Source organism: Camellia sinensis, chromosome 15, assembly GCF_055761805.1.
Source record: "Camellia sinensis isolate YWXY chromosome 15, ASM5576180v1, whole genome shotgun sequence".
Taxonomy (NCBI): Eukaryota; Viridiplantae; Streptophyta; class Magnoliopsida; order Ericales; family Theaceae; genus Camellia; species Camellia sinensis.
Genome location: NC_138975.1, coordinates 138,891,540 through 138,915,560, shown reverse-complemented (window position 1 = coordinate 138,915,560; position 24,021 = coordinate 138,891,540). Strand labels below are relative to the sequence as shown.

Sequence of the window (24,021 nt, the reverse complement as noted above, 5' to 3'; positions counted from 1 at the left end):
ATAAATTCCTTATACTCCACCATGACTCCATAGATTGTTGTTATATTTGAGTGTTGGTGAGAAAGAGTGTATAAAAAAAAAAAGTGAACAGTATGAGATTTATTTGAATGCCTTAGGCTTGGCATTGTTATGCTTGTTCTCATGAGTGAGATGTTTTGTATATATATATTGTTGTTTCGTTCTCATGAGTAGACGAGTGCTTTGATTTACGCGCTTACGTATATGCTAACCATCTGGGGAGTGTGGGTCAAACTCGGGACGATATCCGCGTGCAAATTTGGGTTCGGAGCGGTGTTAGGTATACGGGAGGCACATGAGATATATGTGTGGGCCAAAAGTGGAGGCTGAAGTGGTGGAGTTAAGGTGCAAATAATTTAATTATGAGTTTATTGATATAGTGTGAATTGTATTGATTTGTACATCTTAAAAAAATAAATGACGTCGATAAATTATGAAATTTGAGAAGAGGCATGTATACGTGATTCTAGACAACTTTTGTGTTTTAACTTTTTATTAAAAAAATCGATTAAAACTTACAATCGGATGATCTTGATTATAGTAGCTTTAATTCATTTCGGTAATGTAGTTTTTAGAGACTGTTTTAACCCACAAAATGAGCTCATTTTTATTGGTTTCGTGAAAACTGAAGTAAAAAAGTATTCTGCACACTTTTCATGTTTTGAACTTTTTCGAAAAAAATCATTTTAGGACAATTTTTGTTTGTTTTCAGTTTCAGATTTTTCAATTGAATTCCGTCTAGGTTCTTCTATCAAATTTTACTCTCAACATATTCAGTTTCTGTTAAATTCGTTCACGGTGTCTTTCAAGAAATTTAATTCTGTACAACTTTTGTTCTTTGAGTTTTAGTCAATTCGAATTATTTAAGTATGAAACAGTGCATTTTTATAATTCTTTAATAAGTTACTTATGATTAAATTATATTAACTTTATTTTTTGCAGGATGGTGGGTCTTACTAACTTTTTTATGCAGGGCTGACCCACCATATTTTTATTTTTATTTCATTTATTTTATACTCAATTTATATTTCATTGTGTACGGGCAACACCGTATCTCGGGAAACTACCCATTCGTCTCGATGCGGTTAGAACTACTTGTCTTGTCCTATAACAAAAATTAAATGTATTTTGTTTGTGTCTGGTGGATACGTGGGTGTTAAATCTTGCACTCATGCTAGTATACCTGTATACTGACTCATTTTGTCTCTTGACAATTCGAATGCGTTCTGTTTGAACGCAACCGAGCTTCCTTTGTAGGATTAGTTGGGGCTATAGTGGTGACGTGGAATAACTATAATTGTTGGACATGTCTCTAGGATTTCTTTTATTTTCTTGAACTTAGGGTTGATATAGTTCATATATTTATTATTTTTTTTATGACTTTAATATTGGGATAATTTGGCATGATTTGTAACCGTACATTATTTAAGTTATTTTGACTACGTATTGTTACTTTAATGTTGGAAGTATTAGTTAGTTATAAAATTATGGTGAATGATTTGGTTGGCGTTTAGTTTTTTTTTTGTTTCACCCCTAGGATTTGATGATGAAATATTAATTGGGGTTTAATCCTAATTTAATATTTAATTGTCCAAATTTTAGAGCGTGACAAAGAACACTAAAATAGTCATATAAGACAAAATAGATTATTTTAGTCAAATAAAACAAAATGTCATATTCAACCCATAATCATTTTATTTTTTCTTTCCAAAAAGTCAAAAAAGTTAAAAAAATCTATCCCAAAAAAAATTGTTTAACCTAGACTAAAATAATAATAAAAAATTAAAAAATCAACGCACATTCTAAACGAGTACAAAGTGAGGAGTTTTTTTTTAAATATTTTAATTATTTAATTATTTTTTTAATTATTTTTTTTCTGAATTCAGTTTTTTGAAAATTGAGTTTTTTGTTTTTTGTTTTTAGTGAATATTTTTTAAATTTTAAGTATTTTTTTACTTTTTTAGATGTACTTTTACTTAGATGTATCTAAATAGTAAAATATTTGTGAAAAAATATTTTAAAAAATTACTAAATACACAAAAATATAAAAGTGTACTAAATTTTCTTTTTTTTTGTATTTTTTGGTATTTAGTGCATTTTTTTAACATTTTTTTTCATAAATAATATACTTTTTAAGTGTGTTTATGTTAAGTGTGTCTAAAAATTTTTTAAAAAAATTGTTTAAAATATTAAAAAATTCGTTGAAAATATTAAAATACAAAAAATAAAAAAAATGAAATTTTCTGAAACTATCTTCTAAAAATTAGAACCAAACAAACTGAATTATTATTTTTTTCATAAAAAGTTTAAAAAAAAAAAAAAAAATTTATCCTAAACAAAATTTTTTAACCTTAAACTAAAATATTTAAAAAATCAACTCACATTCTAAAACGCAACCATAGCACCCCAACTTGTTATTTATTGGTTAAAGTTGTGGAAATTCATAACACTAAATACTTTCGGTTAGGATTGTGAAGAGTACCTGTATATTTATTAATACCGAGAGCACCAAATAATTACTGGTTCCATGTATCTCTCACTGGAAAGTCTTGGGAAGCTGGTTCGTTTGATTCATTAGGATTTCACTGCTTTGAAAACCACATGCCTTTTAAAAATTGGGCAAATTATCTGCACCACTCTTGAAATTTAACAAAATTATAGATTTTTTTTAAAGTTCTAAAAATTATATCTTATCTCATCACAAGTAGCACCGTTAATAAATATCATAAATTGTCTAAAATATCCTTTTAACAAATAAGGATAAATTACTTATACCTTCTTGAGGTTTAGCTAAATGACAGATGTTCTCCTGAGGTTTAACTAAATTATCATTTTTAAATAAGGTATGAAATACAAAATTAAAATGAAAAAATACTTATCACACTACAAAAAATTAAGGTTTTAAAATATCCTCGTCGCTTCCCTTATATTACCTCCTTAGCCAAAATAAGGAGTTTTTTTTGTCAAAACACACCCCTAATAGTTCCCTTATCCAACCCCCTAAATATAAGTGTTACTTCAATGACTGTAACTCCCTTATATCTGATAAATTATTATTTTATTCGTTGAAGGCGTGCAGGAAAACTAGAGGGTTGTTCGGTCGGATGTTCCGTGAGTGCCCTGTAGCTGAAGAAGAAAAATAATCAAAATTGGCCTGACTGGTCGACCGCCCTGCTTTGTTTTCCTCTACTGCTTTGCTACTGCTGGCAGATCTTTGATTTAGATATGTTTTCATTATTTTATTATTAAAAAAATATTCAAATTTAAAAGTAATTAAAAAATATTATTTTAATAGAATAGAGCAAATAATAGGGAGTTTATTCGAAGAAGTAGATAAGGAATGAATTTTTTAATAATATTTAGGATAAAATTTGAGTAAACTGATAAGGATGCTCTTAGAGATTAAAATTTAGGGACAAAATTATTTTTAGGAGACCAAATATTTTTGTTGCAAAAAGTGTCGTTATTATATTTTTAGCAATGAAAATTGAACATTAGTGATTAATTATTATCTTTTTGGTATCAATTTTTTTGTCTCAAAAAATAACCTATTTTGAGATCAAATTACTTTGTCCCTAAAAGTCCATTTATTATTGATATTTTCAAAATTTTATCGCTAAAAGTTTTATTTTTAACTTTTTAATGTGACCTTTTAGCGACTATTCTCACGACAATAGAAATTAGTTTCCAAAAGTCTTTTGTAACAAAATTTTCACTTTTAGAGATAAAAAAAATTAGTCTCTAAAACTCTTATATATTGTAGTGTCAGATGGTAAAAATATCATAAAATTAACAAATAATTAAATAAGTTAAAAACACAAGAAATGGCTTGTCAAAAAATTCTTAAAATATGTTTGGTTTGATTTTTAGAAATTTATTTTTAAATTTTTTATAAAAAAAATTAAAAATTAATTTGGTTAAGATATAAAAAATAAAAAAATAATTATTTCAAAATAATTATTAGAAATAATTTTTACAAATTAAATATATTTTTTCATATTTATTTTTATTAAATTAGTTTTTATTTTTTTTTAAATTCTGAAATTTTTTTCTAAACAACAAATCAAACATGGTTCCAAAAACTTAATTTTTTTTTATCTAACATAATTTTTTTGTAAATTTTGTTGATTTATCAAAGGGATTTTAGTAAGGGCAATATTGTCCATCAATTTATATTTTGGTGAAGTCAGCTAACCATTCTTAATGTTTAATTAATAATAGAGGTTAAATTGTTATGCGAATAAAAATCTCAGGAGGGAGGGGGATGTAATTCATGAAATCTCTCAAAGGAAATCTGTAATTTAACTAAACCTCAAAGTAGGTGTAGGTAATTTTCCCTTAAAGGTTTGATTTTATTTGGGAAGTATTTTTTTTTCATTAAAAGATTTAGTGGTGTTATGTGCACTAATTAATGTATTAATTAGTGTACCAATTAGTTTTATGAAATTATTACTAACCTTATTCATTATACAAATTACAAATATTCAAAATATCTAAAATTATGTTACATCATCTATTAATACATTAATTGATATATTAATTGATGCTTATAGTATTATTCTAAAAGATTTTGCCAAGCATATTTTGCCAATTTATACATTATGTATAAAGTAAGTGTAATAAAAATATAGGACAAATTATATTAAACTCTTTTAAATTATTGGCTATTTACACTTTATTTTTTAACATTTTAAATTCAATAATTACCCCTTTAAATTATTTAAATTTGAAAATTAAATTTTTCTGTTAGTCATTTGTTAGATATTTGAATAAAAAATTATCAAGTGTTGTGCACGTGACGATTATATCAAATTTTATCAAGTCTTTTGTAAAAATTTAATATAATCATAATTGTAGAGAAGTGGTTTTGGAAATACTCTTCTGATCTTGGGGGACGCTCTTGATCTTCTTCTAGTCACCTGAAAAAGAATGAACACTCCAGTCGGGGGTGTCGGAATTAGCACTCCGATGGGTAAGTCAGTTTCACACTCAATATTGCTTGTATGTTAAGTTAAGCTCTATGATTTTTACATATCTATTTCTGGCTGATGTCTTCTCTATTTATATCCTTTCCTCTTTGGGCCTCGGGATTAGATTCATTTCCAGCCTCCTATTCGGCGTATTTTATAATTGACCGATCTTCACTCGGCCTTGCTTAATCGGCTATTTGGCCGAGTAGGGTTGGATTTAAGTTTTCGAGCCGATCGCCGAATGCTTTGAATCTTGACTCCCAAATTCGATTATCCGGAATCACTACAACTCCTAAAACTCGGCCTCCACCAGGGTCAGCCCTGACTTATTAGGGGCCTAAGGCGAATTTTTTAAATTGGGCCCTTCATATATCATTATCAAAAAAAAAAATGTTTGGATAAAACAAAAAAGATAAAAATTTATTTCTATTGCATTACAATTTAATAAAATTTAGATAACAAATATATATATATATATATATATATATATATATAATAGTTGAAATTCAATTAATTGAATCAAATCTTTATTTTTTAACTTACCAACGCTATAAGAACAAAAATTAATTAGGGGTAAGGATTTCGACACAACTCAAGCAATATACAAAATTAGCAAGTTAAGGTTGACTATTTTCAACATGAATCCAAGTATGACACAACTCAATAACATGAATTATTGATTATATATTTGAATGTTCACTAAGGGATGCCATGACATTTTTTTAATCTTTTATTTAACTCTATCTAACTGAATAAAAAAGTATGTAAAATAATAATTAAGGCTAATATCTTTTTTTCATTTAAGATATATATTTTTTTGATACCTATTTTAGAGTCAATCTAATAAAAAATATATAGTAATAAGCTACAATTTTTTAAATTAGAAAAATGCAATTGAATTAAAATCAATCATTCTATGAATAATTTCATTTAGTTGAAATAAATTTTATAAAATTCAACTTATGAGAAAAATTTTAATCTCTCAATACACTTGCTAAGTTATTTTTAACTACAAGTGAAAGTTTTCATATTAAACATCAATCGAACACGAATCAAAATAGCATCACACGACAACATAAAAATAAATAAATTGAGCTAATATTAAAATAATTATGAAATAACATGACATGATACACTCCCCTAATTGGGGGCCCTAAATTTTGTTCAAAATTGGGGGCTCAAGGCGACCGCCTCAGTCGCCTCACCCCAGGGCCGACCCTGGCCCCCACAATTGCCCCCCAAACGCTCCACTAACGACAGTTGGCTGGAGTGTTTGGCTTAGAACTTCGAAGGTCCAGAGCCGAATTTTGGCGGCTGACCGCATTCCAATGCAAATATCTGTGCACACGCTTCTCGGTTATCATTTTAACTTCTCGCCTCTTCATACACTTCTATTTATTGTGATTTAAAATTTTGACGTTTTTTCAAATGCATACACGCTTTTAGACGCCCGTCGTTGGACTGCCTTCCGAGCTACCTCTGCAACTTCCTACTCTTCTCCATCTCCATCGCCTCTTGTAAGTTCTCTCCTTCTTTGCTTTGAATCTCTTTCCTTGCTTTATTTTTTGGCTTTGCATAACCCTATTGACTAGGGAGAATGGCGAAACATTTAAAAGATCTCTTCTCACCGAATCGAATTTCTGGCTTCCGACGCCATTTTTCTATTCCTGACGATGTTCGTCTGTCATTTATGGTAGACGGCACCCTCGATATGGATAGGGCTGATGAAACCACGATCGTCTTCCCTCTTCTATCAATCGTAGAGGGTGGGATCCGTTTCCCCCTTCACCCACTCCTTAGGGACGTGCTTTGCCATTGGGGGTTAATCCCTTCCCAACCCAATGTCAACTTCTTTAGAATCGTGAAGAGGATTATCGCTCTAAACCGCCGCCTTGGTCTTAACCTTGGCATTGCTACGCCTTGGCCAAGTCTTCTGGTCGGCACGGGCGTTATTTCCTTAGGGCCAAAGACACCAAACATCAACTAGTGACTATGCTTTCCAGCTCTGGAAAGTGAGTCGATGATGTTATGGTCGTCGTCCAGGGAAACTAGGAATTCGGCGAAGGCGAGGAGCGCCTTGATCATATTCCTAGACGGAGGGGAGAACCAGGTGGCAGAATATCTGCCTTTATTTATTTGTTATATTTATAAAACTTCATTTTCGGGGCCTCAAGGTTTCACTTTTGCAGGAAACGATTTGAAGAAAATCTTGACCTCGACTGACGACGCCGTCCTTTCGGAAATCAAGACTGCGCTCAAGTATTTTGACTGACGGAGTCTTCAGAAGTAGGGGAGGGCGGCCCACGTTCTGCTCCGCTACGAGTCGACTTATACGACCTTTTTGGCGGCAGAAAATATACCAATTCCGAAGGGTGAAGAGTTTCTTACTGCCCTTATCTTGACTTATTTCAGAAATTTGAGACAAGTCGGTTGCGAGGGATCAGATTCGGAGCGACCAGAAGTAGCTGAGGCCGACGAATCAGAAGAATCCGAAACTGAGGTTGACGAGGCTTTGAAATTAGCATTTGAAGAAGCCGGCCTTAGTTCGGCTAATCTTCCGTCCACTTCGGGTCGAGATGACCGTTCACTTGACGATATTTTTCACGGTCTGGAGGATCTTCCCGGTGCGTACTCAGAAGATATGGCTGGGTTGAGCCTCCCTAAACTTGCCAAGAAGGCGAACGCAGAAAGGATGGCCGCGTGGTGAAGGGCGGAGGAGATTCGGGTTGCCAAATCTCAGTCACAGTCTTTGCCTATTATTGAGGAGGGGACGACAAAAGATGAAAGTACAGAGGTGGAACCTTTTGCGCAAGCAAGTGTAGAAGCTGAGCAAAGGGTGGAGAAGCGCCCTGCCGATGTCGAGGTCAGCTCAGAGGAAGACCATGCCTACAAACGACCTCGTTTGGAGGAGTCGGATGTGATTGTACCCTTGTTGTTCAGCCCAAGATAAAAAATACGCTGATCTCCTCCTATGCTTTGGTGATCAGAGATCCAGTGGTTGCACTCAGCTTGGCGACGTCCATTTCACTGCCAGCTGACAAGGCGGCTTTTCGGGCAGAGCCTAACTGGTTGCCATTACGTTGGCCGCGCAATCGGCTCTTTTGGTATATGTCTGGACTTTGTCTTTTTTCTTTTTTTTTGATGTGGATATTATTTTGTTCCTAACTTCCTGTCTTACAGGCCGTCGAGAGGATAGCCGACATGGGCCGTCGCTATCACGAAGTCGTCGAGCTAATTGGCCGTTTACAAGCGGAGGTTGAGGGCCAAAGGAGTAGGGCGCAGACGGAGGGCGTCCGTGCCGAGGCCGAGATTGAGAGCCCGTAATGCTGAAGAATTGAGGTCGGTCGCCGAGAGAAGGGCAGATGCGAGCGACGACGCGCTTAAATTGGCTCAGGAGGTGATCTCTAAATTGGAGGCTGAGTTAGAAGAGACGAAGACAGCGAAGGAAATAGCCGACCTGAAGGTTTCCAGCGCATTCGATGCTAGGAAAAAATCGACTTATGATGAATATGTAGACGAAATCCCCAAATTTGAGAATCGGGGATTTAAACATGGCTGGCTCAAAGCCCTTGCTGCTACTGATGTGACATTGGCTACGCCAATTGTAATACCCCTGTTCTGTATTATGCTAATTGGGCCTTAATACGTATATGATTATGTGTTTGATACGATTTTGTATGCCATTAAGTGAAAATATGTGGTTTTGAATTTCTATCTATTCACCGTAGGAATATCTGTTTGACTACCTGCTTCGAAAATTAAATTGAAGGCCTTATCGGCCACAGAACCCGAAATTGATTGCGCCATTATGATTAGCGTAATTTTTAGAGCCTACGGTGAAATTTAATTGGAAATTGATTCGGATCAGATTAAATCGATTCAATTATCGAATTAGTGCCCAATTACTTTATTGTTATTATATTGGAATTAGTGGGGCTTTATATAAGGGCCATTACACCTCAATTCCTCTCCTTTTTACACTTTGGCTGATTTTGAACTCAAGAGAGAGGAGAGGGTCGGCTAAGAGAGAGAGGGTGAAGAAAATTGGGGTTTTGATCCTAAAGCTTGAGTCATTTGAAGCTACACTCAAGAAATTGCCATAGAGTGGAAGAATTGAGCCTCTAGGTAAGTAATTGACCTTGAATTCAAACGTTTGAATTTGTAATCTTGTGTGTTCAAGGTTTGTTTGTAATCAAGAGCATGATTGAGTTAGTTTTGTTGAAATTGAGGGTTGATATGTGCATGCATGTAATGAACTCCCATGGAATCACAAATCTAGCATGTAATTTGTGAAATTATGAAAGATTGGTAGTGTAATCCCACATGCAAGCATGTCTTTGTTAAATTTTATGGGAATGAGCACTAATTACATTATTTGAAGTGAATATCAAAAGGGGCATGCATGTACAAATCATGGGAGTATAAGTCTTGAATGTTTGAATTTGAGCATGTTGGTGATGAGGTTGTGATATTTTGGGACATGCATGCAAATAAATTATGAAATTGAGCTTCAATATGTTGTAAATTATGCTTGTACCATGTTAGTACATGTCTATGAGTAATTTGAGCCATAACATGCATAAATTGTTGGTTGATAGTCGAAGTGAAGCTCAAGAACACAATTCTGGGTTTTCCAGAATTTTGAGGTCCGCTCAAGTGGGGAACCTGCCGCTCGAGCGGGAAATGTGCGCTGCCAGTACTTTTTGCAGACTTGATGTCCGCTCGAGCGGGGTAATTCACGCTCGAGCGGAGGAGTTATTTTGATAGGCCTTCCACTCGAGCGCCCTATTTAATGCTCGAGCGTATTTTTGATGCAACCAGCACTTTTGCGGGCCTTAAGGGTCAGCTCGAGTGGGGTATTTCACGCTCGAGCGGGGACCCTGTTTTCTGAAACTCTGAAAATGCATTCTGTGTTATATTTTTCCGTTCTCTTTCACTTGTAAACACTCTTAGGCATGCATTGAGCATTGTAAATGAGTTAACGAGTTAAGAATAAAGCCTAAAGAGGAATATGTGAATTAAAGAACGGATTGAACTGTTAGTGACCCTTTTGTGTTCATGAAATATGTAGAGGCAAGCTACAGGGCAAATCCACAAGCCGATCACTATGAGTAATATCGATATTTGAATGATTGTGAATGTCCAATTATTATTCCCTTATAAGCTTTATGAGTTGCTAATTGGGATTGTGGACAAAAGTCTGACAGGAGTAAACAAATGGACCAAAGGTCGTTTTGACAGAAATGAATGGACCAAAGGTCGTTTTGATAGAAATGAGTGGACCGAAGGTCGTTTTGACATACACGAATGGACCTAAGGTCGTTTTGACATGAATGAGTGGGCCGAAGGCCGTTTTGACACGAATGTATGGGCCGAAGGCCGTTTTGACGTAAACGAATGGATCGAAGGTCGTTTTGACATACACGAATGGACCTAAGGTCGTTTTGACATGAATGAGTGGGCCGAAGGCTGTTTTGACACGAATGTATGGGCCGAAGGCCGTTTTGACGTAAACGAATGGGCCGAAGGTCATTTTGACAGAAATGAAGGGACCGAAGGCCGTTTTGACATAAATGAATGGGCCGAAGGCCGTTTTGACGTGAATGGAAATCTGAATGGGCCAAAAGCCAAAATGTTTGGAACTACAGTCACTTGATTTGAATTTTGTATAGTTATATATATATCTGTTAAATAGAAATATGAATTGGGCCCAAGGCCGTTTGGAACATGTTGTTCTACATTGTTATGTAACTTCTGTATTTGATTTGATATTATTCACTGGGCTTTCGCTCACGCTCATTCATGTGTTTGTAGGTGAGCCAAGAGAAATCTAGACCCAGTCTCAGTGAAGTCTGTATGGAACAACTAAGGTTTTGAGAGAGTCAGCCCTTATGTCTCACGCACGAGACCCGTCTTTGCCCTTTTGTTATGTATTTACATTTTGTCAGGTTGGTGAAGTTTTGAATACGTCTGCATGTAGTTTTGCTTGGCTGACTTAGATCTGAATGATCCTATCTGTACAGTACTTATGTTACTATACTTTTTGGTTGTGAGTTATTAACACATGTATGTCTGGAATGTTATGATGTGCATATAAGCACGGCTCTATGGACAAAGTTTTAAAATTGCTTCTGTTTGGCCCCTTTTACTCTGATGAGTTTTGTCTTATTTGGTTTGAGGCCGTAGGTAATCTCGTGATTACTGGCCGGTTATGGCCTTAACCCAAAGGGGCGAGTTCGGGTCGTGACACCAATTACATACGAGCAAGTGGATGTTGAGCCGCTAGAGTCTGACTCCGATGGTTAATTTGGGCGGCTCTTATTTTTGTTTTAGGATTTGTGTGTAATTTTCAGCTTTTTACAGCTTTTTGTTTAGTAATTTTCATATATAAAATGGTTACAATTTGTGCCCAATTTACTTAATGAAAATTTATTTTGTACTTTGCTGTTGCGAATGAATGGAATTGTTCGGTTGTTGTTATGAATAAAAACATTTTGTATACTTGCCGATTGGATGATTAGGCCGTTTTAAAAGCCAAAATCAGTGCATGAAGTGGCTGTGGCACATATCAATCGGCATGAGGCCAAGGTGTGCGGCTGGATAGATTAATAAATCTTCCCTTTCCCCAGCCAGTGCATGAACTCCAAGGCATTCATCTATAATTGCCGTTTAGATGATTAGGCCGTTTTAGAAGCCAAAAATTAGTGCATGAAGTAGTTGTGGCACATATCAATCGGCATGAGGCCAAGGTGTGCGGCCGGATAGATTAATAAATCTAGCCATGCCCCAGCCAGTGCATGAACTCCCAAGGCATTCATCTATAATTGCCGTTTAGAGCATTAACTCCAAGGCATTCATCTATAATTGCCGTTTAGATGATTAGGCCGTTTTAAAAGCCCAAATCAGTATCCGTCGTTTGAAGAGTAGCGTTAATGAGATTGCCTCGAGGTTGCCGCAGGCATTAGAAATAAATGGGCTCTTCGCGCCAGTAACTTCGCTTTCTGTGTTCAGACATAATTCAGGACAACTTGTCGCAAATGTCGAATAGAGTTTTCTTCAACAGCCGAGGCGAAGGTCTAACTTTGGCTGAGCTTGATACTGCAATGAATCGCGGTAGAGAAACTACCGTGCATGAAGTGAGGCGTCCAAAGATCGGGAAAAACGTCAACCTTCAAGTCGTCGAAGCAGATCACCCCAGAAGGAGAAATAGCACTGGGAAAGCTCTCCGCGACCGTTGAGTTTTGCAGTTTTCGTGGGGAATAAACCGATGACGGAGGCAGACTCCATTATAAAGGACCCAGGGGTGGCGGTCGAGTTTGCTCGACAGATTTTTCCACCGGAGGTCCAGTAATCGATGGTTGGATGACAAGATTTCGACGTGTTTCGAGAGGGCATCCATGGGGCGGTGAAGGGGCTGTACATTGCCTACGAAATCGGCATGCGCCTGCGCGTCGTGCGGCGGGAGATAGAGAGGATGGACCAACGGATTCGTAGTTCGGAGGCTCGGGTGGAGAAAGCCGAACGCGAGCTTAGGGAGCTTAGAACGGCTAAATCTGCCGAGCTTTATGCGGCATGTCAATCTAACCCGATCGAGATTCGGCAAGCATGTTTGTCATAGAAAATGCGGGGTCCAAGGGTTATGAGCAAGGCTTTCATGCGGGCCGAAAGGTTAGGATCGACAAAACGAAAGAGAAACTTGCAGAGGAGGTCTACCGCTGTAAGAATCATGGCTTTTAGCACGGTTGGATCGCGGCACTTCGGGCCACAGAGGCCCTTCGAGCAAAGGGTGTCGATTCGGCGTTACCGCAGTACCGACGCAATCATTTGCCCTTTTCCGCCTTTGAAGTCGAAAAGAGCGACGATAAGGGAGACGCCGCATAAAAATATTCATTGTAATGTTCGAGCACGGATCGCGTCGAAAATTATGTAATTACTTGTCAAATGAATAAAATGATCCGTTTTTAATATTTCTGTTAGAGAAACATTATAATTTTTGCGTTGGCATACTTATATTTGCATGTTTTGTGCTTTATTGGAGAAACATTGTTCGAATAAATGGTTTTTTACCGGCTCGTCATCATAGAGCACTTCGCCAAATATTTATTCAGTATGCATGTTACATTGCCCAAAGACGGTGTTGATAAGGCTCCGAATTCGGAGGCTTTATCGGCCCAACAATGTCATGTGCCGAGGGTGGTCCGAATCCGGAGACTTTATCGGCCCAACGACGTCATGTGCCGAAAGGGCTCCGAATCTGGAGACTTTGATTGGCCAATCGTGATATCCACGAAGGGCGCTTTGAGTTTGGAGGCTTTATCGGCACAACGACGTCATGCACCGAAGGGGTTCCAAATCCGGAGACTTTGATTAGCCAATCGTGATATCCGCGAAGGGCGCTCCGAATTCGAAGGCTGATCGGCCAATCGTGATATCCACGAAGGGGCTCCAAATCCGGAGACTTTATCGGCCCAACGACGTCACACGCCGAAGGGGCTCCGAATCCGAAGATTTTGATTGGCCAATTATGATATCCACGAAGGGCTCTCCGAATTCGGAGGCTTTATCGGCCCAACGACGTCATGCGCCGAAGGGGCTCTGAATCTGGAGACTTTGATTGGCCAATCGTGATATCCACGAAGGGCGCTCTGAATCCGGAGGCTTTATCGGTCCAACGACGTCATGCGCCAAAGGGGCTCCGAAGCCAGAGACTTTGATTGGCCAATCATGATATCCACAAAGGGCGCACCGAATCTGGAGGCTGATCGACCAATCGTGATATCCACGAAGAGGCTCCGAATCCGGAGACTTTATCGGCCCAACGACGTCATGCGCCAAAGGGGCTCCGAATCCGGAGACTTTGATTGGCCAATCGTGATATCCACGAAGGGCGCTCTGAATCTGGTGGCTTTATCGGCCTAACGACGTTATGCGCCGAAGGGGCTCCGAATTCAGAGACTTTGATTGGCCAATCGTGATATCTACGAACGGCGCTCCGAATCCGGAGGCTTTATCGGCCCAACGACGTCATGCGCCGAAGGGACTCTAAATCCGGAGACTTTGATTGGCCTATCGTGATATCCACGAAGGGCGCTCCGAATCCGGAGGCTGATCGACCAAACGTGATATCCATAAAGGGCGTTCTGAATCCGGAGGCTTTATCGGCCCAACGACGTCATGCGCTGAAGGGGCTCCGAATTCGGAGACTTTGATTGGCCAATCATGATATCCACGAAGGATGCTCCGAATCCGGAGGCTTTATCGGCCCAACGACGTCATGCACCAAATGGGCTCCGAATCCGGAGACTTTGATTGGCCAATCGTGATATCCACGAAGGGCGCTCCGAATCCGGAGACTTTATATTGGAACACTTTTCAATAAGAATCCTTGTATTACAAAAGTGGAGTTTGTACATGACGAATCATTTTAAAACTGAAATCATTCCCCACAGGTCGGGTTTAATGATAAAACTTTCGCAAATGTGTCGAGTTCCAAGGCTGTGGAAGATTCCTTCCTGACATATCTTTTAGCCGGTATGCCCCTGCTCCTGCGATAGAATCTATTTGATAGGGGCCATCCCAGTTTGGACCAAGTTTTCCATCAGCCGACTTTCTATCAGCTGGCAGCATCTTTCTTAGGACCAATTCTCCCGGTGCGTATCGGCGGAGCTGAACTCGTTAATTGTACAACTTTGCCAGTTGTTGTTGGTACCGTGCCATAGACGCAAGGGTACGGTCTCTTCGTTCCTCGATTAGAATGAAATCCAAAGCCAGCATCATGTCGTTTCGGCCCGTATCAAAAACTTGCGACTTGAGAGTCGGGTGGCCGATCTCTAGGGGTAAGATCGCCTGGTTTCCAAAGCATAAGGCAAACGGCGTTTCTCCAGTTCATCTCCTCGGCGTTGTCCGATGAGCCCACAATGTACTCGGCAATTCCTTGACCCATTTTCCATTGGCTTTCTCCAGCCTCTTCTTGATGCCGTCCAAGATGGATTTGTTAGAGCCTTCGGCTTGACCATTACTTTGGGGATAAGCCGGCGTAGAAAAATACGGCCGGATACCATACTTGTCGCACAGTTCTCAGTAAACACCACAATCAAACTGGGTGCCGTTGTTTGAGATAAGGGCTCTTGGAATGTTGAATCGTGTTATGATGTTCCTCCACACAAAGCGCTTAACATCAACATCTCGAATGTGTGTTAATGCCTCTGCTTGGACCCATTTTGTGATGTAATCTATTGCGACGATCAAGTATCGCTTGTTCCCTAGGGCCCTCGGCAGTGGTCCTATGATATCGAACCCCCATTGGGCGAATGGCCAGGGACTAGTGATGGAGTTCAGTTCTTCTGCAGGCAAATGGGTTAATGGAGAGAACTTCTGGCACTGTTCACACTTTTTCGCATAACACTCGGCGTCCGCTTTCACTGTCAGCCAAAAATACCCCTGTGTTATAGCTTGATGGGCCAAAGAGCACCCGCCAGAATGGGCACCATAACTGCCTTCGTGTATCTTAGTTAGGAGCTCCTCAACTTTGTCCGGGTGTACGCATTCCAAATATGGACCAGAGAGGGATTTTTTATAGAGCCTTCCTTGCGGATCCAAGTAGTATCGCATGGCTTTATTTCGCAGCTTGTGCGCTTCTTTCTTGTCCTCTAGGAGTTACTCAGAAGATAGGAATGCAGCAATGGGATCCATCCAACTCGGGGCAGATTTTATAACGTTGATCTGGACTTCCTCTGAAAGGCTAATGCTTGGCTCCGGGATGAAACCTACTTCGATGGTCCGTTTAATCTCTGAGTTGATGGCGGAGGCTAGGCAAGCCAAGGCATTTGCATGGGTGTTCTGATCACGTGTTATCTGGTTCAACTCATGATGGTCAAATTTTGCCAACAAGGAATTGGTTGTTTCATGTAGGCCGTGATGCGGTCGTTCCTTGCTGCGTATTCCCCCTTTAGCTGATTGATCACCAGTTTTGAATCACAAAACACAAGCAAGCGCCGAGCACCAAGAACATACGCGTTCCGCAAACTGACTAGAAGGGCTTCGTATTCGGCTTTGTTATTTGATGCTTCGAAGCCGAGCTTGACGGCTGCTCGATTATTGTGCCGTCAGGAGACATGATCACAACTCTAGCTCCACTGCCCCGCTGATTGGACGATCCATCGCAATACAATTGCCAAATATCCCCAACATAAATCCTTCAGTTCGGCTTCGGTCAAATTTCATCAGCCTTGAAGTCGGTAAATTCGGCGACAAAGTCGGCAAGCACCTGCCCCTTGATTGAGGTTCTGGGTAGAAACTGAATATCGTACTGGCCAAGTTCCAGAGCCCACTTTGATACACGTCCAGAAGCTTCCGCACTGCGTAGTACTGACCAGAGGGGATAGTTTGTTAGCACTCCACTGTTATGCCCCTAGAAGTAATGCATCAGCTTCCTCGCCGCCATGACTAGGGCTAGGATGAGCTTTTCCAGCAGAAGGTAGCTTGTTTCAGCGTCAACCATTGCCTTGCTCACATAATACACTGGCCGTTGCTCTCCCAGCTCTTCCTTTATCAGTACGGCGCTAACGGCTCGGTCGGAAACTGCCAGATACAAAATGAGCGGTCACCGAGAGAGGGCATTGCCAAGAGTGGTATTGAGCGGAGGTAAGTCTTAAGGCCGTTGAAAGTGGCTTCACATTCGGCGGACTATTGAAAAGCCTTGCCCTGCCGTAGTGTATGAAAAAATTATCGGCAGCGATCTGTGGACCAATTGATGAACCTGTTGAGCGCGGCAGCCATCCCCATTAACTTTTGAACCTCTTTCACTGATCGTGGGGAGCTGAGCTCCAGGATTGCTGGGATTTGCCTTGGGTTAGCTTCGATTCCTCAGTGGTTGACAATATATCCCAAGAATTTGCCAGAGCCGATTCTAAAAGTACATTTGGAAGCATTAAGCTTCATTCCATATTCGCGTAAGATGCCGAATGTTTTTTCAAGATCAGCTATATGATTCTGTTTTACCTTGGACTTGACCACCATATCGTCAATGTACACTTCCATTGTGCAGCTGAGTTGCTTTTTGAACATGGTGGTGACTAGTCTCTAGTAGGTTATCCCTGCATTCTTCAGCCCAAAAGGCATAGCCTTGTAACAATAGGTCCCTCTTGGGGTGAGAAATGCAGTTTTGTCCTTGTCCACCTGATGCATGGCAATTTGATGGTAGCCGCTGTAGGCATCTAGAAAACTCATGCGCTGATGACATGCTGTTGCATCTACCAGTTGGTCTATCCTTGGGAGAGGAAAACAGTCTTTGGGGCAGGTTTTGTTTAGGTCCATGAAATCACGCAGACTCGCCAGGACCGACTCTTCTTCTTCACAACCATAGTATTAGAGAGCCATGTGGGGTAAGTCACTTTCCTGATTGCCCTTGCGTCAAGCAGCTGGTCAACTTCTTCAACGACGGCGGCAGTGTGTTCTGCGGCTGATCGCCGGCTTTTTTGCACGACCGATTTGCAGGAAACTCATGCGCTGATGACATGATGTTGCATCTACCAGTTGGTCTATCCTTGGGAGAGGAAAACAATCTTTGGGGCAAGCTTTGTTTAGGTACGTGAAATCAACGCAGACTCACCAGGACCCACTCTTCTTCTTCGCAACCACAGTATTAGAGAGCCATGTGGGGTAGGTTATTTCCCTGATTGCCCCTGCGTCAAGCAGCCGGTCAACTTCTTCAACGACGCGCGGCAGTGTGCTGCTGATCGCCGGTTTTTCTGCACGACCGGTTTGCACTTAGGGTCAACATTCAAACGGTGCTCTAAAACAGATGGGTCTATGCCCGACATTTCATATGGGGTCCACGCAAATACATCAAGATTGTCAAGCAAGAAGGATACTAGTTGCTGTCTGTCGGCTTGACTTAGGGAGGTGCCGACCATGAAGAACCTCTCTGGATTGCCGTCAATCTCAACTCGGTCTAGATCTTCCGTGGTTTTTTCATTTGGGAGCCGCCCGACATCGTCGAGGCTATCTCAATCCGGCACCTCAATGGAATTGACGTACAACTCCTTTGGCGTCTTTCTGGAGAGGAGATAACATGCTTGTGCGAATTGTTGGGAACCACGGATCTGCTCATTGCCGTGTTCCGTCAGGAAGCGTAGAAGCTGATGATAGGTGCTTAGGACGGCCCGTATAGTATGCAACCAAGTTCGCCCCATGATGAGATTGTACGACGAATGAAGCTTGACGACTAGGAATTCCACATCCACTGTTCGGGAGCCCGCTCGGACGGGTAGTATGATTTTTCCCAAAGGATATTCTAGATTTGCATTGAAGCCGAATAATGGATAAGGAGCCGGAGACAAGTCTGATTCGTTGAAGCGAAGTTTGATGAAGGTCTTGTAATACATAACCTCCGAAGTACTTCGCTGGTCTATGAGAACACGCTCGATGGAAAATCGGTTTACGCGTAGTTCAATGACCAGTGGATCAGTGTGGGGGACTGTTATGCCGATAAGATCGGAATCGTCGAAGGTGATACTCGAAGCTTCACGTGGACATTTTACCGGCGTGAGTTGCTTCTGGGATACTGGGTGTGATTGAATTGTATGCACGGCTGGGGGCGTTGGCAAGCTATAAATCATATGAACGACACCAAGCGAAGGTGAATCCTGCTGAAGTACATTTGTTTTGGTTGCGCTGTTTTGGACGTGTTGTTGGGGCTGACCATCTTCAAACGACTCCTCAAGGTGATCTTTCAAAGTATAACTACTGTGAACGTCACGAACGTGGTGTTTGCGATATGCACACCGCCTATCCCTTCTTCTCGTGTCGGGAGATCCCACCATTTTTGACGGCCATTTGAAGAATGAGGGGGCCTACCTTACATGCGGACTCTCTTCGGAGGAACTGGAAACTTCAGATCGTCCTTTCTTCTTGGGGACTGGGGATAATAAATCGGAGTTGCTATTAGCGTCGTGTCGTCGGGCTCAAGATCGTCGACCATGTGCCTTCACAAGTTGTTCCGGGGCTTGGTGTACAGTTCATTTGGACTTTTCCATCTTCGAGGCCAAATCCTGACGGAGACGTTCATTTTTAGCGATCATGTTCGCCAATCTCTGTTCATTTTGCTTTGCTTTTTCCACGATTGCGCGTTGCCTCATGCTCCGGAGTTGAAGGTGAGGCGCAGTACAAAGCGCGTCTGGCAGGGATGATCTCTGGGCCATGCTTGTTTGTTGGAGTGAGGTCGTATCTCTGCGTGGTATCATCAGTGACCATTGGAGGGTCCTCTGTCACGCCCGCCATGGATATGCTTGAGTATTCCCATAGACGCCACCAGTTGTGGAGAAGTGGTTTTGGAAATACTCTTCTGATCTTGGGGGATGCTCTTGATTCTCTTCTAGTCACCTGAAAAAGAATGAACACTCCGGTCGGGGGTGCCGGAATTAGCACTCCGACGGGCAAGTCAGTTTCACACTCAATATTGCTTGTATTTTAAGTTAAGCTCTATAATTTTCACATACCTATTTTTGGCTAATGTCTTCTCTATTTATATCTTTTCTTCTTTGGGCCTCGGGATTAGATCCATTTCCAACCTCCTATTTGGCGTATTTTATAATTGACCGATCTTCACTCGGCCTTGCTTAATCGGCTATTTGGCCGAGTAGGGTTGGATTTGAGTTTTCGAGCCGATCGCCGAATGCTTTGAATCTTGACTCCCAAATTCGACTATCCGGAATCACTACGACTCTTAAAACTCGACCCCCACAATAATGTATGCAACATTTGTCAATTTTTCATCTAAATATCTAACAAATAACTAATAAAAGGATTTAAATGGCCAATATTTTGAGAGGGTTTAATATAATTTGCCCAAAAATATATAATATTTTGGATAAATTACACTGACACCCTCTGAGATTTCTATTTAATACAAATTCTCCCCCAATGTTTAAAAAATTACATTCCCTCCTCTGAGGTTTGTAATTACATTATAAATTGTCTCCTAGATAATTGATGTCATGCCCAAAAAATATTTTAAATGACCATTTTGTCATTTTTCTACCATTTATTTTTTTTTATCATCATGATTACATTCCACAACTTTTTATTATTAAATTCTACATGAACATATTCTTATTAAATGATGATATACAAACATAAATCTTTTATAAAATTTTTAAACACAATGATATAATTTAATGGTGACATTTCACTTTAAAACAAAACACCCATAAATATTATTTATATTTACAACAACATCACCATCACAATATTTTTTTGACATTTTTTGTATAAATTTTTATATGTGAATATAATTTTTCATTTTTATTTCTACCATTATTTTTTTTCTCGTCTATTCACCCATATTTATTACAATATTATCAAATACCGTAATTCACATTTATTACAGTGTTATTGAATTTTTATATTTTTTTATATTTGCTGAATTTAAAAAAATACAAAATATTATACTTTTTAAGTATATCTAGATTAGGTGTATCTGAAAAATAAAATAAAATAACTTAAAATATTAAAAAAATAGTAAAAATAAAAAATACGAAAAATAAAGAAATTCAATTTTTTGTTTGAATTAAATTATAGAAGATGATTGTTATTTCTTTTCAAATTATATGAACAAAATATTAACATTATTTTATTATTTTAAATGTATAAAAGGTAAGGGATAAATATGTTATTTTAATCTGACAAAATAATAGGTGTAATTTTTTAAATATGAAAGAAATTTATATTAAATAGAAACCTTAAGAATGTCAGTATAATAAATCTTTTTTTAAAGTTTTTTGATTACGTGTCCTCAACAAAATCCTTAATTAAAATATGAAATGAGAAAACTTAATATGTTGAAAAAAAAAATTGAATTTAAAATAGATAAATAAATAAAACCTATAATGAAAGAAAGTAAATTTTCAATTTTTTATACTAAGAGTTATAACTTTTTTACTTACTTTTGGGACAATTACAAGAAGACCCTGACATTTGAGTCTAATAATAAAATAAATTCCGGATTTTTAATTTTATTAACTTAGACCCTAATTTTTTTGATTTGTTTTTAATTTAAACTATTTATTTATTTTTGTTCAATAAAACTGACAAAAAAGGAGTATTTAAATTATTAAACTCAATATAGATATACATAAATTATTTAAAATATCATTTTTATTGAGTTTAATGATTAAAATATTATTATTTTAATCAATTTTACTTAACAAAAATAAACAAATGGTTTAAATTGAAACAAATAAAAAATTTAGGATTTAAATTGATAAAATTTAAAACTCAAAATTTATTTTTTTACAAAATTCAAACCCAAGATTTTATATATATATATATATATATAATTTGCCCTTAACTTTTTTAATGACTTTTTTAACTAAAATTTTTACTTTCTAAATGAAACCTAAAACACAAATTTTTATTAGTAAAAAATAGTAGAACCTACAACTTTGGGTAAAGTCAATACATTTTTGGATTTGTTGGACTTCTCTCAGAATTTGCGAGAATTTAAGGGATTCATAAGATTTATCATGGGTCTTATTTTTATGATGTGAATCATTTATATTATAATATATTTAATATATATCATTTTATTTAAGTGGTTCTGATATTTATAACATTTCATTTTATTTGTTCACATTGTATATACATTCAAAGCTTTACAAATTAATAGTTCAAACCATTAAAATAAGATTTTGGTAAGCCCACCAACTCTTCAAATCCTCTAAATTTCATATTTGATCTTAAGAGATGTGGCCTATTATTTTGGACAGTGATGACCCCAATAATTTTTATAGATAGAGTCACTCCATAATAAATTCTACAAAGAAAAAAAAAAAAAAATTAAGTAAACAATATTCTCTCAGTTTGGTTTTTAATTTTTAAAAATAGTTGGAGTTTTTTTTTCTTATTTGTTTTGTTATATTTAGAATTTTTTTCATATATAAGTCAAATTTTAAATACACATAACATAGATGTATTAAAAAGTAAAACATTTGTAAATGTTTTTTTTTTTTAAATTAATAAATACGGCAAAATTGTTCCGCAAGGAGTCGGTATTTGTATTAGCAATTTTACAGCCCGAATGGACTTTCCCTCAATGGATTTCCTCTTGTGTATTTTTAAAATTAGATTAATAACATCTAAAAAGGAAAACGATAATGCTTAAGATATTTAAAAGTACACTAAGGCCTTGTTTGGGAATCTTTTTCTTTTTTTTTTCTCTACTTTTTGCACATCTTTTCGTAAAAGACCAAAAAGTCATTCCAAACATACTAAAATTACTACATTAGCCTGTTCCCAACCGATGTATAAACACACAAAATAAAAAAAACTCAAAACTGTTTTTAAACACTGCTAACCAAATAGGTCAAGTTTGGCATCATCAAAAAAATTCAAAAAGTCAAAAAGTCACTATCCTATTTAAATCATATCATCTTATTTAAGTCACATCACCTCTCCATCACATCACTTCAAACCCAACCCATACCGAACTCATATTTTATAAAAAGTCAAAAAATACACTTATTTAGGACACCCCAAACAACCCCTTAATTAAACTTTTCAAACAGTAGGTGTCAAATGAGTATGGATTCCTATTTGATGGTCCCATAGTTTTTTAATAAAATTAAATTATGTTAAATAAATTATTAACGATATAAATACATTTTTGTTACTAACTATTTTTGAAAGTTTGATGGGGTCTGGGGATGCCATCATTGCACATGTAGCCCATATTTGTTTAGGTAGACATGAATTTGAGATTAGATTAATATTTTAATAAAATTATTAATTTGATATTTAGTTAAATAATTAAAGTACGGACTAACAATCCATCATGATATGGTATTTCACATATGATAGATTATTTAATCTCACATAGGAAGGTGGGATATAAATTAAAAAATTAAGCCAAAATCTGAACTATATAATAGTCCCTCTTTATAATCCTAACTAAACATAAGATGGTATACACAATCTAAAGAGATTCGTAGTCCTGTGACTATTAGTCATGAGAATGCTAATCCAAACTAATTTAGTCCGCCGAAACAAACATGGCCATAGTTATCCCTAATTTTGGACCAATCAAAATCTGAAAAGTGGGTGAACAATTTCATTTGTTCTTTTAAAGCTGTTTGAAGTATTTTTTTATATTTTTTTCAAGTAAAAAGTTGATAATTAAAAAATATATGATTTAATTTTTAGATAATCAATTTAAATGGTCCTAACTTCAACGGCCTTGGTTTATTTGATTTCTTTTTTTTTTTTTTTTTTTTAAGGTACAACAGAAAATACAAACAAACTAGTACCTCTCTCTAGAGAGGCCGATCATATCAGCAACAAGATAACATTGAATTTCCTGTGGTGGAACATTAACCACCAAGATATCTTTAGGTTGCTCCGCTCCAAATTTGGCCAACGCATCCGCACACAAGTTCCCTTCTTTATAGATGTGGTGGATGGTGCATTCACATCCTTTGAAAATTATTTTTGCATCCTCCAATAGTCCCTTAAAAGGGAATTTATCATCTATGGCATCCTCCATCAGCTACACAACTTGTTTAGTATCAGTCTCAATGATCACCTCGTGCATACTCTTCTGGAGCATCACTCTCAGTCCTTTGTAAAGAGCCCACAGTTCCGCCTCCTTGTTCCACTGTCCAACCTTCCATAGTAGAGAGCATCACTATCAGTCCTTTGTAGAGAGCCTACAATTCCGCCTCCAAGCTTGTTCCACTGTCACATCCTCTGGTTTATTTGATTTCTTTCATCTTCAGCCTTTACACGCCACGTCGTATATCGGTGGCGATTATTACATAACAGCACATCTGGACCCACGGTCCTTATTGGAGCTTCAATTTCACGTGCCCAAAAATGGGACACGATCAACTGTTTCAGACCCAAGCCCACTACTTCGTGTCACATGAAAACAAATATTGGAAAGAGAAAGTACTAGGATTATTAAAAAAATCAATTTTTTCTATAATTTATTTTCTTTTCTTAACAACTGAACGAAGCCTAAAGTGTTTTGAACAAATTC

General features: G+C 37.7%; 1 protein-coding gene across 1 annotated transcript; it reads right to left on the bottom strand.

Moving 5' to 3' along the window:
- Positions 1 to 17,995: 17,995 nt before the first annotated feature.
- LOC145813342 (uncharacterized) lies at positions 17,996 to 18,811 on the bottom strand. Its single transcript, XM_082908624.1, has one exon. It carries the CDS (start codon positions 18,809 to 18,811, stop codon positions 17,996 to 17,998), a length of 816 nt encoding a protein of 271 aa, XP_082764750.1.
- Positions 18,812 to 24,021: the final 5,210 nt, after the last annotated feature.